Below are 16,324 nucleotides of genomic sequence, written 5' to 3' on the forward strand. Positions count from 1 at the left end.
GCCAAATGACTTGAATGATTTCTTCAACAGACTGAACCACCATTAAATACTCCGGAAAATAGAGAATATACTGCTGAGATCATGTTTGAATCCTTCAACGTGCCCGGTCTTTACATTGCCGTACAGGTAAGCTGAAACTTTGCTTTTCTATAACATTTCATCAATAAATTTGCTAGATGTTTGCCAAACTGTGCTATTTTGGGAAATTCCTATATACTAAAGTAACATTAGTAGCATTATTTACTCGTTTGATTCTAGTGCCTTTTTGTTTAACCTTAATCAGTTATTCAGTGCAAGTATTTAACTATCTGAAAACATGTAGTGCCATAAATTAATGATTAGAACAATGAGTGTTTTTATTGGTAGTGATGATGTCTACTTTGATGCTACTTAAGGAGCATGATGTCTGTGGTTGTAACTTTGTTTTGCTGTTCAATGAAGCATAACAGCTCAATTGATAAGCTAGCCAACCTCTCTGCCTTGGGATTTTCTTCATCTTTGGCTCAAACTTTGCATTACCCAATGTCATTTTTCATTCTAATGTGCCCAGCAACAGATGAATAATACTTGTACCTAGTTCGGATGTTTAGTGCATTGTTGCCTATCTCTGCCTCTGAGACAAATGCACAGTAAGGAGTCTCACAACACCAGGTTAAAGTCCAACAGGTTTATTTGTCTGAGACAAATGCACAGACTCAAGTTCAGTAGCAATAATGCTTGAACATTGGGCCACAACCACTTTTTAAAAATTGCTGAGAAATTATTGAAATGCTGTTCCATGCCAGTAACGTCCTTCACAATGGCTTTGGTTCCTTTATCATATTTCTTTCCATAATCACACTCTTGTAGATAGTGAAAAAGTGCTGGTATCTTTTGGTATAGTTCACTAAGTTCTGATTAATAGGCTCTTCAGCCATTGGAACGGTGTTGATGAGGGCAATATGCAGCTTTACTTCAGGCTTTACTTAACTGAGCTGAAGATTTCAGTCTTGATTTATTTTCTTAAATTTTATTTGGTATCTATATTGCAAGAGTTGCTTTGTCATTGAGATAGGCAGCTGCCCTTTTCATTTATTGCAACCACCCAAAGCTTAGCTTAAACTCCAGTGCCTTTCATGTAGGATAGCCATACTAATGAATGTCATTTCCCTGTTGCTGTGTGAAACCAAAGAAAGGGCAGTTTATCCAGCTTAGTATTGACAGTTTCCTCTTTCAGTGCAAGGCAACAGTTCCTCTGTTTTGCTTCTAATCTGATGCACTCTTCCCAATAGCATTTTTCAGTTTAATATCCCTCAACTTATTTTCCTTTTCTTCTCTTAAACAAACCCAATCCCCTTCCAGGCATTATCTATAAATAATAACCATTCATTCACCAACTCTGTTTATTTCTTCATAAAACAGATATTTAACTCCATTTGTTATAAGGTCTGAACCCCATGCTCTAAATTTCACTTCTTGTGTATGTCTTCCATACCACCGTGAATTCTCACTCAGATCAGGGACTTGTCGAATCTATCATTCCATCTTGGTCAGAATGCATTAGCTTCCTTGACCTTTGCTGCCAGAATAATTGAAATACAATGATGCTTTTCTCTACCATAGTATCTAGATAACCTCCAGAAGATTCCATGGGTTTCTCAGATATTTTAAAAGTACTATATTCATTTTGCTTCATAAACAATGAAAATTAAAGCCATATTATTTGGAAGAAGTTAGCCGATACTTAGTCTTTACAGCTTGTGTGCATTTTTAACCATGTTGATGATAATACAATTTGTTTTAAATATCCTTTTTATTTAGGATTGAAACACAATCCTTTAATATTTTTGGTTTATCTTCAGGCTGTGCTTGCCTTAGCTGCCTCATGGACATCTCGACAAGTTGGAGAACGAACATTGACTGGATCGGTTATAGATAGCGGGGATGGTGTCACACACGTCATTCCAGTGGTAAGTGTTTCTCAAAATATATCCAAGCCTCACTTAAAATCTACGAAATTGAAACAGATTGAAATTCAGTTCTTATATTTGAGCAGTTAATGTAGCTAATTTTTGCTTAGTACCTTTTAAACAAATTTTGATGACTTCCATATGGATTATGGAGATTGCAGTTCAATATTTGATTTGTGTAGTTTAGCTGAATTAATCAACTTTTTTCTTAGGCAGTCCCTTAGGATTGAGGATGACCTGCTTTCGATCTGGTTTGGTTTGGTTCTGAAATAGCTTTTGGGTCGAATGTGTGACCTACGGACTCTGCCATGTGTGGGACAGGTTGCACTTGAAAGGTTGGGTAGATAAGTTGCTTGGATAGCTATGCACCTCAGTCTTTTTGTCTAGATGCTTCTCAAATAAGCATTCTCCCTATTGGTCGGTCACAAGCCAGATCTCCCATTAATCGGCAAAGATGTTTGATTGCTTCAGTGATACTGCAAAGATATCCCTAAAGCATTGCTGTTGTCACCATGGGAGTCTCCTACCACAACCAAGTTCTGAGTAGAGCAGTTGCTTTGGGAGTCCGGTGTCATCCGTATGAGTGATATGTCCTGGCTGGCTGGCCTGGTTTTTAATGATTAGTGCCTTGATACTGAGCAATTAAGCTTGCAAGTGGACACCTTTCTTGCCACTGGATTTGAAGGATTTTGTGAAGGCAACACAGAAGTGCAAGCTGTAGGTTGTCCAAGTCTCTGAAGCATGTAGGAGTGCGGGAATCACTGCTGTCCACTTTGACACTGGTGAAAATCACCTTGTGACTTGTATTTTGTAGATGTGCTCATTGAGGTCGGGTCCAGAAAGTAATTGGGTATCTCCCTATTGAGAGCTAGGTATACTGTTTGCTGTCATGTGTCAAGACAAAAGCTGGACACCTGAGATAAATCATCTTTGGAGTGAGAAAGAGTTGACATTTCTGCTCAATGAGCTAAAACATTGACACCATTTTTTTTTCTCTCCATAGATCCTGGAATGGTGTATGAATATTAGTTGTTTGTTTATTAGCAAGTCCTATTTGTTGTTGCATGAATAAATTTTCTTCCATGAGAAGATTTGTTTTCTTCTGGATGTTGTTGATGTCTTCCAGAAGGTAGGGCAGTGGGAATCCGGCTTGCGGGGTTTCCAGGAGATACTATACCCAGGGACACGCATACAGAAAGGGAAAGGGAGAGAAACACAAAGCAGTACAGTCACAGAACGAGACCTGTTTTAATTAAAAAGTAAAATGAAGTGATTGTATGAGGAACTGATGGCTAAGTTGGCACAGTCTTGGAGAATTGAATATTTATATTTCAATTTTTGAATAGATAAAAATTGAATTTTCTCATGTTCCTATAAATTTGATATCTCTGCTGTGATTAGTTTTTTTTATTAATCATAGCAGCTATTTGCTCGTTCCTCAAACTATTTTTAATTTGTTGCAGAGTTACTTCAAAATAGCCATTCCAGGAATTGTTTTTCTAGCAACCAGAGAACATAAATGTGGTAGAAAGGGGGAGAACTGCTCCAGTTCCTATCCCGGTGAAATTATGTGCTTTATTGTACATGAAGTGAGATTTTGCTTAGTAGCTGAAAAAATATTGTTTTACAAAAATGTATGACCTCAAAAGTTTGCCTGAATGAAAAAAATGTTTTTTTATGTTGGAACTGGAAATTGCGACTGGATGCGCTGTGATTTTTTTTTTCCCCCAAGGCCAGTCACTTGTAAAGAGTACCCTGAAGTTCAGAATGATGGTTTTAAAAGCCCTCTTGGCTCCAAATATCAATTGATTAATTAAAACACTGCAATATAGGTTGGTTTTTGCTTGGTGTGCTGATGCAGTGTTCCAAAGTCGAGGCAGGCGCGTGTAAACTTATGCCAGTAATTTTCGACAAGTTAAATGTGTAACCTTGAATGCCGAATGGTTGAGTCTCAGGATATCAAGCTTCAGCGTTGTCTCTTTCTCCTTGGGCAGAATTGTTTAGCCATATGCATGTGACCTCATGGATAGTAATGAGAGAGCCATTGTCAAAGAAAATAGAGGGCAGATTGGTTTGGGAGACACTTTTTTGGTCTAGTTCAATTTGTACAATTGGATATTTGGAAACCACTAATTCCCAAACAACAGCTACAACATAATTGTTTTTCTGTTCTCTTATTCCCTTTATTTTTAAAATGTAATTTTGTTTAAAAATATTTCTCATTGGCTCATCATGCATCAAAATATCTATGTACTCCGATTTAAAGCTTTTTTGCCACTCAGCTAATTAATTTGAAAATTTGTATTCCATAATGTTAATGCTGATGTTGCCAAAATCAAGTGTCCCTTTATTGCTTCCTTATTATGTGGAGAAGAGAGTTCACCATAAATGGCATTAACGAGTGAAATTTTGTGTTCCAAGAACTACTGTGGGCTGGTTTTATGGTAGATATGATGTAATTTCCTGTGGTTTGAAGGACAGTTGATCTTAAAACTTGACCAGCAAATCATTTGTTACATTTGCTCTTGTCCACGATTAACTTAGTCTGTTAATGTAAATTGTTAGAATTCGACTGCAAGCAAGGAATTTTTGAAGTGGACAATGTTATACTTTGCTATGTGCTTCACAGTCAGGTATTTTACAGGATTTTTCTGTAACCAATCATCCTCTCAGAAAATTCATCTAATAGGAGTAAGATTTATAACACTTCATCAGCTTGCGGACATAACCAAAAAAGAACTGACATTCTTCACTCTTTTTTGGAAGGTTTTATTTTTGCTGCTAATAAATGAACCTGTACGAAACCTTCCAAGATTGGATATAAATCTTTTAACTCATTTAGCATTGCCTCTGCTTGCAAGCAATGTTCTCTTTTTCTGTTTCTGTAGTCTTGTGCTTAGTAGAGAACCAACCTGTTGAGTTGCATTAGAGCTATTGCATTGCCAGGTAACAAGGCCAGATAGCTTGCAGGATGGGAAACAGGAGCCGTCAAGCATTTTATATTCTAATCGCTTGTGGAATTAATGATGAAATACTTGGAAAAACTAAAGCCATAATGAAAATTTTTCTCGTTCTTTTTGTGTCATGTTGCCCACTATTATTTTTGCTCCTGTTGAATCATTTTTGTTATCCTGAGTTTTTTATATCTTCAATATGTTGTTTTTGTCCATTGATATAATTTTGGTATCGGAAGGGAGAACAGTGGATGTTGATACCAGGTGAAGTGGAAAGAGCAGGCGGAGCTTCCACCGAAAGGAGATGAGTGGGAATAGCTGACAGGAGTTGATGCTGAGGGGAGAACAGCAGAAACTCGAACTCTGCAAGCAGAGTTGTGGGAGCTGATATTGAAGAGGAAGTGCAGCAAAAGCTGACTTGAGTGCGTGGGAATGGCTGATGCTGAGGCTGTGAGAAATGAAAAGGCACAAGTTCTATGAAGCAGGAGATGAAATCGACAGGGGCTGCTACAGAAGCAATGAGTAAAGTGGAAGCTGGCATTCAGTTGGGGTGGGGCAGAGAACATAGAAGGGGTGCATAAAGAGCAGTTAGACTACCAATAAAGTGAAGGGGAAGTAGCGAATAAAATCAAGAAGAATGGAAAGAAGGAAAAGAGGAACAACAGGCTGAATGGAAGAGGAATTGACATGGCCACTGATCTAAGAGTTGCTACTTTCCGTTTTGGTTGTGATACATCACGTAATGGTGAAACAAATGACAATCTTTGGTTTATGCAAAATGAAAGCCATTATTGTGATATTGTTTTCAACCCTGTCATTTTTGGGTGATGGCAATTGGTTAATGTATGCATTTCTTGTTTTAAGGTCAATCTCTTCCAGAAAAAGTAAGAACTAGAGTCAATGGCACTATTTTGTGCACTCAATCCAAAATATGCATTGACTAAAGGTATTTGTTTCTTGGTTGTAGTTTTTAAAAAATATGTTGCAATCATCCCCTCTTTTGGCCACCTCTTTGTTCCCAAGAGCAAAGGTTTACTAAGTTGCCACACCAGGGTGGTGCAATGGCAATGCTGGAATTCAGAAAGGAAGTTGAGAGCCATTGTGGGAGCCCAGCTGACTGAGCCTTGCTGCCACCGTGCATCCTGGTTTAGCTTTGGACAGGCTTATCTCGATCTCGTCTAGACCCCCCCAATTACTACAAGCCTGAGAGTGGCAAGCTTTACTAGCCCCAGCAAAGGGATCAGATGGTACGTACCCAAGTTCAGGTGTATGTAAATGTGAGGAGTTCAACTATCAGAGGTAGAAAACAGCTTGACGACAGAGATGTTTACGGTGTGAGCTATTGGGATTGATCTTTGGCAGCCAAGTGGTTGCATTTATGGTCACATGAGGTCGCTCATTCATTTTCACGTACCTTTAGTGGGGCCATTGCTTTGTCCTGTTTCTCTGGTTTTATTCTCCCTCGGACCATGTCTGAATGTCATCAACTCATCTGGTTTTTCATCCTCTCTTGTTTTTAACCCTCAATTTCTCCTTCAGTTGTTGCCAGGGATCGGCAGTCAGGTATTTGTTTCTGATGTCTATCCACTCCGCTGATTCTGAGCATCCTCACCATGCCCACAGATAATAGAATCACCTTATGCTAGCATCATGTCTGGGACTGAAAATCGACAGTATATTTGGACAGTAAAGGGATGTCTGGTATATTTGCCAGAACTTGTTAAACAAACATTCTGCATTTTACTGTGAACTTGCTTAAATATTACATTTCTAAAGTGGAAAAATACCACAACTGAACAATTATTTCCAGCTTTTTGGTGACCTTGAGTAGTCTTGCTCCACTTTAAAGGGAAAAAACTGAGTTTTTATACTCAGTTGCCACTCTAAGCAGACTTCAATTCAATGACGGCAACAATTAACCTCTACTTGACACACGGGTAGGCCTATTTAGAGCACTTATCTTACAGAAGCAGTTCATTTAAAGATCTGGTTTCTACTCTGCTTCAGTTGCGCTTTCTGACCTTCAAGGGCCTTTGAACAAAGCTATACTTTAGAATAAGACATCTTTTCTTTAAGCAATCCCTTGATGCTTATTAGAAAGAGACTAGACATAACGAAACACATTTTGAAATAGTGCCTTTAACATAGACATAGAAACATAGAAACCCTACAGTACAGAAAGAGGCCATTCGGCCCATCGAGTCTGCACCGACCACAATCCCACCCAGGCCCTCTCCCCATATCCACCCACTAATCCCTCTAACCTAAGCATCTCAGGACACCAAGGGCAATTTTTAGCATGACCAATCAACCTAACCCGCACATCTTTGGTATGCATTAGAATGTAGCACATGGTACTACATTCTAATGCATTTCACAGGCATGTTATCAAACAAAATTTGACATTAAACCACATAAGGAGCTGTGAATAAATGTCTGCTCAAAAAGGTTTTAAGGTGCATTTTGGAGGAAAAATTAGCTTTATGGCCTATGGAGTTGAAAGCACAGCTGTCAGTGGAGTGATGAAAATCGAGATGTGCAGGAGACCCGAATTCAAGTGCAGATCTCAGAATGTTATAGGACTGAAGGTGGTTGCAGAGATGGTGAGGGGCAAGCACAACATGATCTGGGAACAGACTACTACTCGAACAGTGTGAAGTGGAAATGCACTGTAGTGGTGCTGCTTTTTGATTGTTTCTTTCCACTAGTTGATCGTTTCTTTCCAGTAGGTGATGAATATTTTTCTTTTGTTTCCAAGTTAGGATACTGTAACTTGTCATTTTTACAGATGTGGCATGTTATGACTGAACATGTTGGAGTTTGTGCATTGCATTGCAGTCCTGGACGACCACATCTGTGGGAAACTGTTGCAGCTTAAGTGACTTTGGTTTAAGTTGTTGAATTGCAGACGTTGTGGTGCATCAGGGAGGACAAACATTACCTGGGTGCTTTGTTCTGGGAGGCAGAACCTTAGGTTAAGTAAAAATTTACAGTTGACCAATGGTCAGGGGCAGGAGGGTGTAATTATGACTTGGGTTATTATGGTGATCCAGCATGTAATAATAATGGAACCTCAGCCCTTGATTTTGACCAGCAAGTACAGAATACTTGCTACCTGTGTGGATGAGAACATGGACTGTGGGGTGGATAAGAAACCTGATCATGGCACCATGGTTCAAATGCTATTTAAGGACTTAAAAGGAATATGATGGGGTGCAGTGTAGCAGGGGAATGGATACTGTTCTCTGCAGCTAGGAGTTCTGAAGGTTGTGCTGTCTATCCGGTGTCGTGGTCAAAGACATTTCCTCGCCGTTCAAGATAAACTTGGAGTGGGAGGATCCAGTTGTTCTGGTCCAACAACTTGAGTGGAACTAGGAATGATGTTCTGCCAGGAAAGTTTGAGGAGTTATGGTCCAAGCTCGTCATGGATAATGATTTCTGGATTGTTGCCTAAGCCATGGGCCAATTACCATAGAGTCAAGTCGATCAGTGAGTTAAGTGTGGCTCTAAGAATGTTGTGGGAGGAAGGGGTTTTGATTGAAAGGGAGAGTTACTCCAAAGAGATGGACTCCACATCAACTGGGCTGGGATCATTGTCCTGGCGAATTGTATTACTGGGGCTTTGGATATAGCTTTTAAAGTAAGAGTGGGGTGGAGAGTTCAGCTGAAGGAAAATTTAGAAATTAAAAGCAAAGTTGAGGCAACAGAACAGGGTAGAGATTTGGTTAAAGGCAAGCAGGGTGGGATAAGAGGGAAGGAATTTAATACTATAGTGTATCTGTAAGGTTCATGGAAATAAGAGGAAAAAATGCAATTTAAATCTCTATCTGAATGCTTGAAGTATTCCTGGTGAGGTGGATAAACTCATGGCCCAAATAGAAATAAATGGTTTAGATCTAATTGTCATTTCAGAAACACAGTTATCAGGTGACCAAGGTTGAGAAATGAATATTTGAAAGCTCCACATTTCGAAAAGCCAATGGATAATGAGCATTATTAAGAATTGCAGCAAACCAAATTGTCAGCCAGAATTGAGCTGTACAATACCACTGCCAAAGCTAGAAATCTATCAATCCATCGCCAAAAAAAATAGTCAATGCATTTTAGTAAAATAATCAGCCCTATGCTATAAGGAAACATTTAGCTTTGATGGAAAGTAGTTTTCCCAATAAGAAATATTTAGGTGTTGGTAAATGGTTGTTCAGACTGGAGATGGGTTCATAGTGCAATATTCCATAATCAGAACTAAGTCCACTTTTGTTTGTTGCTGTATATACAGATGATTTGTACATGGGTGTACAGACTACAATCCATTTGCTTTTGGTACGCAAGTGGAAAGTCTGGCAAACAGTGAGAAGGATTGTAAAAGACTTGAGTAAGCCAAACAGGTTGGCAGAATGGACAAATGAGTCAAATACACTTTAAAGTAGATAAGCATGGGCCAATGTTATGGAAGTTGAGAAAAGTTCTTACTGGAAAGATAGTTTTTTAAATATATTGTATGCAGTTGGAAAGTAATTAAAAAAACAAGCAATGCAATTATATATTTTATATATAGTGATTTTAAAGTACACAAAGCAACATTGTATCTTTACAAAATCTTAGTTAGAATACTATCTGCAATTATGGGCATTAAACCAGCAGAAAATGTATTATTATGCCTGGGATAGGAAACTATGAAGAGGAACTGGCAATACAGAGATGATTTCCACTGGAGCAGAGAAGGAAATGCGGATTTTTAAATTAAGGGTTTTTCTATTCAGCAGGGAAAGATTATTCCCTCTGGCTGATATCTCTGCAATGCCTTTCAAAACCTCAGGATATCCCAAAGTATTTTACACCCAATGAAGTACATTTGAAATGTGACCCCTGTTGAGATGTATGAAACACAGCAAAATCCCACAAACAATATTATAGCCAAATAATATCCTTTACTGATGGTGGGTGAGGGCCAAATCTTGACCAGGCCACTGGGATGACCCCTTCCACAAGGGTGTCCAATGATGAAGGATTCAGTTATTTGTGGAGCGTTGCTCAGAAAAATCGTTCACACAACAGCTTGTTGAAGCTTTTGCACAGAGTGAAATGAATTTAGGGTTAGATGCATCATGAGCTAATTGAAAGGCAGAACAGGCTTTCAAAGCTGAATGGCTTTTTTTCCTTGTGTTGAGAGTAGAGACTTGAGGTTAAATTGAATAAAGACTTTAAGCAGTTGGTAAGTGTTGAACTGTAAGATTAGTTCTGTTGCAGTGAATGAAACCTGGTTTGGTCAAGGACAACTTGGAAAGCTGTAATTTAATATTTGGATATAGTGTGTTGACACCAGATAATAGAGTCGATACAGTAGAACCCAGGGAGAGAAAAAAAAATGTTCTTGGACCAAGTGTATTTGGAGGTGGAAAATATTTGTGCTTTCACAGAGCATGCACTGTCATGCAGAAAGCCTGTGACATCACTAAGCATACCCGCCTGTGTGTACCTGTATACCGTGGAATGCATTTTGTCAAAGTTCTTGCTGCCACCTTGGAAGCCTTGTATATGTACATTAATGAAAAATTTGCACTGTACCAAAGTCTCTGAGTCCTGTTACCACAACAGTTCAGATTACTTTTGCCTATATCGATAGTGACCAACTAATCATCGACATAATGAACCTCTAATGTTCTGTACCACAAGTTTTACATACAGTATGCATGAGTTTCCTGAGCATGTATAACTTTTGAAATTACTTTTTGTTTTTTTTTGCAACTTTACTTCCTATTTACCTATTCTGCCCATGCAGTCATTTCTTATTGTTTATCCTAATTCTGCTTCCCATCCTGCCTTTCCTGTGTTAATTTTCTTTGTTCTCTGGGGTTTCAGTTCAGTTTGGCAGCATGGTTGGTGCAGGCTTGGAGGGCTGAAGGGTCTGTTCCTGTACTGTAATTTTCTTTGTTCTTTATATCATTCAGCCCCATCACTCCTGAGAAATTGACTGCAACAATTCCAACACTATAAGCTGATTTGTGCTGTTTTTTTCATATTGTAAAATAAATTGATCTTTTAATTCTTGCTGATCTTTGCTTATACCGCTGCCACCCTGCTGAGATTTTAATTCTTGACCCAATTGATTGCCTAGTTCATTGATTTATTGCCAAGTGATTTTGATTTCTGTCTCAATACTTCTGGGTTGCTTTTAATTCATTATTATGAGGAGTTGTAGAGATACGTTAGAGCAAGATTATAAAGGGATTTGAAATTCAAGATGTCTTCAATCCACCTGAGTAAAAATGTGATGTCAGTATATTCGTAAGTTTATGAATGTGATAACACCGCAAGAGACCAAATAGAAACAAAGCCTTCTGAATAATTTTGTTCCTACAAGTAATGTATTTCCCCGATGCAAGTTATTTCTATTGTCTTGAAATTGAAGTGGATGTAATTTATGGTCCAAAATCTATGCCAAAATTGGGGTGAATGAAAGGGTCTTGAGGTTTTCAGCAGTTTTGAGCTATTTCCAAGTGCTGAATAGTCTGAACTAGTAATATTTAACATGATTTTCTCTTTTCTTGCCCTTAAAAGGCTGAAGGGTACGTGATTGGTAGTTGCATTAAACACATTCCAATTGCTGGTCGTGATATTACATACTTCATCCAGCAACTTTTGAGAGATCGAGAGGTGGGAATACCCCCAGAGCAGTCCCTGGAAACAGCGAAGGCTGTAAAGGTACAGTAACAAAACTTGCATTTCTATGAGTTGTATTTGCATCTTAAAGTGCTTCCTGAGCATTATTAAACAAAATTTGACACCGAGTCACATGAGATACTGGGACAGATAACCAAAAAGCTTGACCAGAGAGACCCTTTAAAGGGAGAGAGAGAAAAGCAAGAGATTATGGGTAGCACAGTGGTTAGCACTGCTGCCTCACAGCAAGAAGTCTCACAACACCAGGGCCAGGGACCCGGGTTCGATTCCGGCCTCGGGTGACTATCTGTGGAGTGTGCACTTTCTCCCCGTGTCTGCGTGGGTTTCCTCTGGATACTGCGCTTTCCTCCCACAGTCCAAAGATGTGCGGGTTAAGTTGATTGGCCATGCTAAATTGACCCTAGTGTCAGGGGAATAGCAGGTTAAATATGTGAGGTTAGGGCCTGGGTGGGATTGTGGTCAGTGCAGACTTGTTGGGTCGAATGGCCTCCTTCTGCACTGTAGGGATTCTATGAAATTCAGGGGTATAAATCCAAAGTTCACGTTTACCTAAGGAGAAAAATAGGAGGTTGATCAGGGTAGTATTGGCATAATGGAGTCTGGAGTGCAATTAGTTCAAAAACCTGTCTAGAGTAGATCATATCAAAACACCAGACTCACTGCATATCTGATCTTGTACTTTGGGATAAAGTTTAGCTCAAATAACAACCCTCTTTTCCAAGTCAAAAGAGTTGTAGTTCAATCCTGACTCAGTACTATTTGGCACTTCAGTCTGGTACAGAGATGTTGAAGTACCTGTCAGCGCTGGTGTATAAAATATAAAGACGCTGTTCAAAAAAGAGCGTTTGATTCTCCTGATTTCCTTAATTGTTTCTTGGCTCTTGTGGGCTTTGTACTGATGTAACGTTGACTATGATTTTAAACTAATTTGATTTGAAGCACTTGGTATAAATGGAAATACTGTATAAATAATGTTTTTCTTCATGGCTATTTTTATATTCATTTAGCTTGGATTCTGGAAGTCAGTTCCCAATACTTGGGCAGTTAAATTCACTACATTTATGAATGTTTGTCATGAGAAAGCTGATTTAACATAAAATACTAGGAGCTGGTATAAAGTTGTTGGATTCCAGGAATTCAAAGAATACAAAACAGCCTTTGATAATTTGTTAAATAATTCAACATTGACCTTGATTAAAGAAAACCAGAAAATGCTGTGAATACTCAGTTCAGGCAGCGTCTTTAGAGTGAGAAATTGAGTTGTGTTTCAGTTCATTGACCTTTCGTCATGAATATGAGTTGTCACCTTTATGATCCTGGCTACTTGACCTATGCTACCCTTGCTCAAAATTAGTAACACAGAAATCAAAGACCGGAATAATTTGGGAGTCATCAGTTCCTAAGTCTGTAAATGCAGATAAATATCCCTGACAGAACATTACAGCATTGCTATCTTCGGAGTAGCAATTTGTATATCTGAATAAAATCGGTCTTTGAAAATAATACTTTGAATTAGAATGAATTAAATATACAGTATTCAGCAGTTTCTGTTATAGGAACAGGAGTAGGCATTTAGCCCCTTGAGCTTATTCCACAATTCATTGAGATCACGGTTGATCTGTGATTCAATGCCATGTATCCACCTTTGCCCTGTATCCTTTTGACAACACTTCTCAATCCAAGTTAAAATTTGCATTTATTCTAGTACTAGTTTTCATTTGCGTAAAAGTTTCAAACTTCTTCCTCCATACGGTAGATAGAAACTGCTCCCAATAGTTCCCCATAACATCTTGAAAAGCTTAATCAAATCACTCCTTGACCGTCTAAATTTCTGCATTACAACTCTTTGCAATTTAATTCCTGAGGTTGAGTATCATTTTGGTAAACCTTCACTGCACTCTTTCAAAGACCAACATATATTTCCTGAGGTGTACACAGAACGACTGAACAGTACTTCAGGATAGGGTCTAAATAGGACTCTATAATGCTATCACATGACTTTTACCCTACCCACCATCCCTTGCCGTGCTTTACGCTAGCCCTTTGGATATGAAAGCCATCAATCTCTTCGATTATTCTCTGTACCGTGTTATTAACATTGTAATGAACAATGTACTTTGACCTCCCCCCGTCTCTTTGAACCTCCACTCTCCACTCTTTCTAACTTTTTCCCATTTAGAATCCACTTGCTTATTCTTTTTAGGTCCACAGTGGATGACTTCACATTCACCGACATTAAAATCTGTTTACCACAGTATTGCCAATTCGTGTAATATCATAATATCAGATGTCATAATTTTTGTTTCCATCTACACTTGTGTCACCAGCAAACTTGCATGTGGCTTTCTATCCTATCATCTAAGTCATTAAAAATATGGTGAATATCTGAGGCCCCAAACTCAGAATCTTGCAGGATGTCACGAGTCACGTTCAACCGACTGGTGTACCTGCTCATCATTCCTAATTTCTGTCTTGTGCCACTTCACCAATTTCCTAACAGGTCAGTAGTTTGCCTTCAATTCTGTGTGCTTCACCTCTGGCAGTCGATTGAGGGACTTTATCAGATGTCTTCAGGAAGTCCATATAAATAATATCTATAGACATTCCCTTGTCCATCTTTAGTCACCTCGTCAAAAGGTTTAATCCATTTCGTCGGGCATGACCTGCTGTTAACAAATCCATGATGGTTTTCCTATCAGATTCAGGGTGACAATACATTTTATTTGCTGAAGCAGAGTGTGGTAACTACATTGGAACTGCATTAAGCTAACACATCTATTAAAATTCAGTTCGTTGTACTGTGACTACTGAGGGCTTTTCTCCTGTACATTAAATTTTAAATGTTTTCCGAGAGTTAATACCTACAAGATTTTCAAGAGACACGGGCAAATTTCCCCGTTCCTCCTGCCACAGGAATCAGTGGACACGGGGTGGACCATGGAAAGGTCCGTTGACCTCGGGTGGGATTTTCCAGTTTCAAGGCAAGTGCGGCCGGAAAATCCTACCCATTGGCTGGGATTCTAAGGCATCGGTGGAATTTAATGTGATTCTACAGCACTTTGCACACCTGTCCAACTACATCACCGTTAATCGTCATGCAGTGTCAAACCCAACCAATGCAAACTCCCTCTTCCAGTGAGCCTTGTCCTTGTCCAAGCTAGGTCAGGGCCAAATTTCAGTTATACAGTGATTTCTGCTTTGCACCAACTAAAATGTTTCACATTACATCCTTACAAATTGTGAATACTTGGTGGAGTTTTTATTCTTATGTCTTGAACTCCATATTTTTACTGTTCAAGTTACAATAAGATGTATCCTTCCATTTACTTCCTCCTCATTCTTGCCCACCAGATCAGCATTTTAAAGCTGTGTTTTCTGCTTAAGGATCATCATCTTCACGTGCATCAGTCACTGGCTGAGGACCAAGCTTCCAATTTTACCAATCTTGGCTAGCTTAATCTGAAGACATTAAGGTTACCTTTCTCATCCTCTTTTGGTAGCTAGAAATCCAAATCATATTCGCCACAGCTAATATGACTGACAAGTTCCTTCATATCATTCATGAATATTGAGTAACTATTGAGAGAGCTTTCCCACCAAGAAACACATAGCTTAAAACCAGCTCTTATTAAATTTGGTCACTATAATGTGACCGGTAATATCAGTGGCATTTCATATATTTGCCACGTTAGTGCACTGACCTGAGATTGTTATTTATTGAAACATGTGTTTGTCTGGCCCTCATGAGGCGCACTTGACCTAGGGTCCGCTATGGCATACAAACCTATGCTTGATTGCGTTGAATTCTCCCCAAAAAAATTAAGTGCCAAATTTATGTGAAAACTGCAGTAAATCCCGCTGCTTTTTTCAGCGGGATTTTCAAAATGAATCTCCCACATTCTGTGCATCAGAGTGCACTAGTGTGAATCGTGATGACAAATCAGTGGCCTGGGCCAATTCCTGCTGGAAAGGCCAGCAGCATAACGCTGAGCGGCCACTGCGCATGCGCCGATCTTTCAGCACTGAGATCGACGCATTTGCAGTAGCCCCACACTGCCAGCTTCCCAATCGTTGGCCAGCATAGCAACCCCCATCACTGGCTGTGCGATCAGATGTAAATGCTGATTTAAATAATTTATTCTGTTCTGCACCAATTTCTGGCGTGGAGCTGACGACCGCCAGAAATCGGGGGGCCAGAGACGCACAGAGACTGGCGCCCAGTGGGAAGCCCACCACACGGCCTTTGTTTTGTCTCCTGGCCCGCTGTGCTGCCATCTCTTAGATTTTTGTCATCAATAAATGAGCTTTATTTTAACTAAACAGTAAATAAGCATTAGTACGAGAAAATAGTTTTGGATTCTTGATTTATATTTGCATCAACAGAGAAATTGGCTGCAGCAAATTCAACTTCTTCATTAGTCAATTCAGCTTATTGATTGACTTAAATGCTTTTTGAGCTAAAGCACTGCCGGTGCTATTTTTAATTCATTCTAACTATTGGATCATTTGATTTCCTCTAACCCATTCCCTCCGTTTTAAAAGAGATGACTGAATTAGCAGGAACAATGTGAAAATACTGCAGACTTTTAGGAATGTGATGAGGCATTGCCTACTGATGGGCACAGATTTGAAACATTTTGTTTGCACATTTTCTGAACTTGCAAGGAAATAGTGTTATACACAGTTTAGCATTATTGTTATCTATATGTAGTTCATTTTAACCTATTTTAAAAATCA

General features: G+C 39.1%; 1 protein-coding gene across 1 annotated transcript in view; it reads left to right on the forward strand.

Annotated features, from left to right (window-relative positions):
* The window catches only part of LOC144503581 (actin-related protein 3), a 52,690-nt gene that overhangs the window by 25,821 nt on the left and 10,545 nt on the right, over positions 1-16,324 (forward strand). The window contains exons 5-7 of the mRNA XM_078228163.1: positions 31-126; positions 1,842-1,949; positions 11,465-11,608. Of these exons, the coding sequence (XP_078084289.1) occupies positions 31-126; positions 1,842-1,949; positions 11,465-11,608 (348 nt within the window). The remainder of the gene's footprint in view (positions 1-30; positions 127-1,841; positions 1,950-11,464; positions 11,609-16,324) is intronic.

This window comes from Mustelus asterias, chromosome 14 (genome assembly GCF_964213995.1).
Source record: "Mustelus asterias chromosome 14, sMusAst1.hap1.1, whole genome shotgun sequence".
Lineage (NCBI taxonomy): Eukaryota > Metazoa > Chordata > Chondrichthyes > Carcharhiniformes > Triakidae > Mustelus > Mustelus asterias.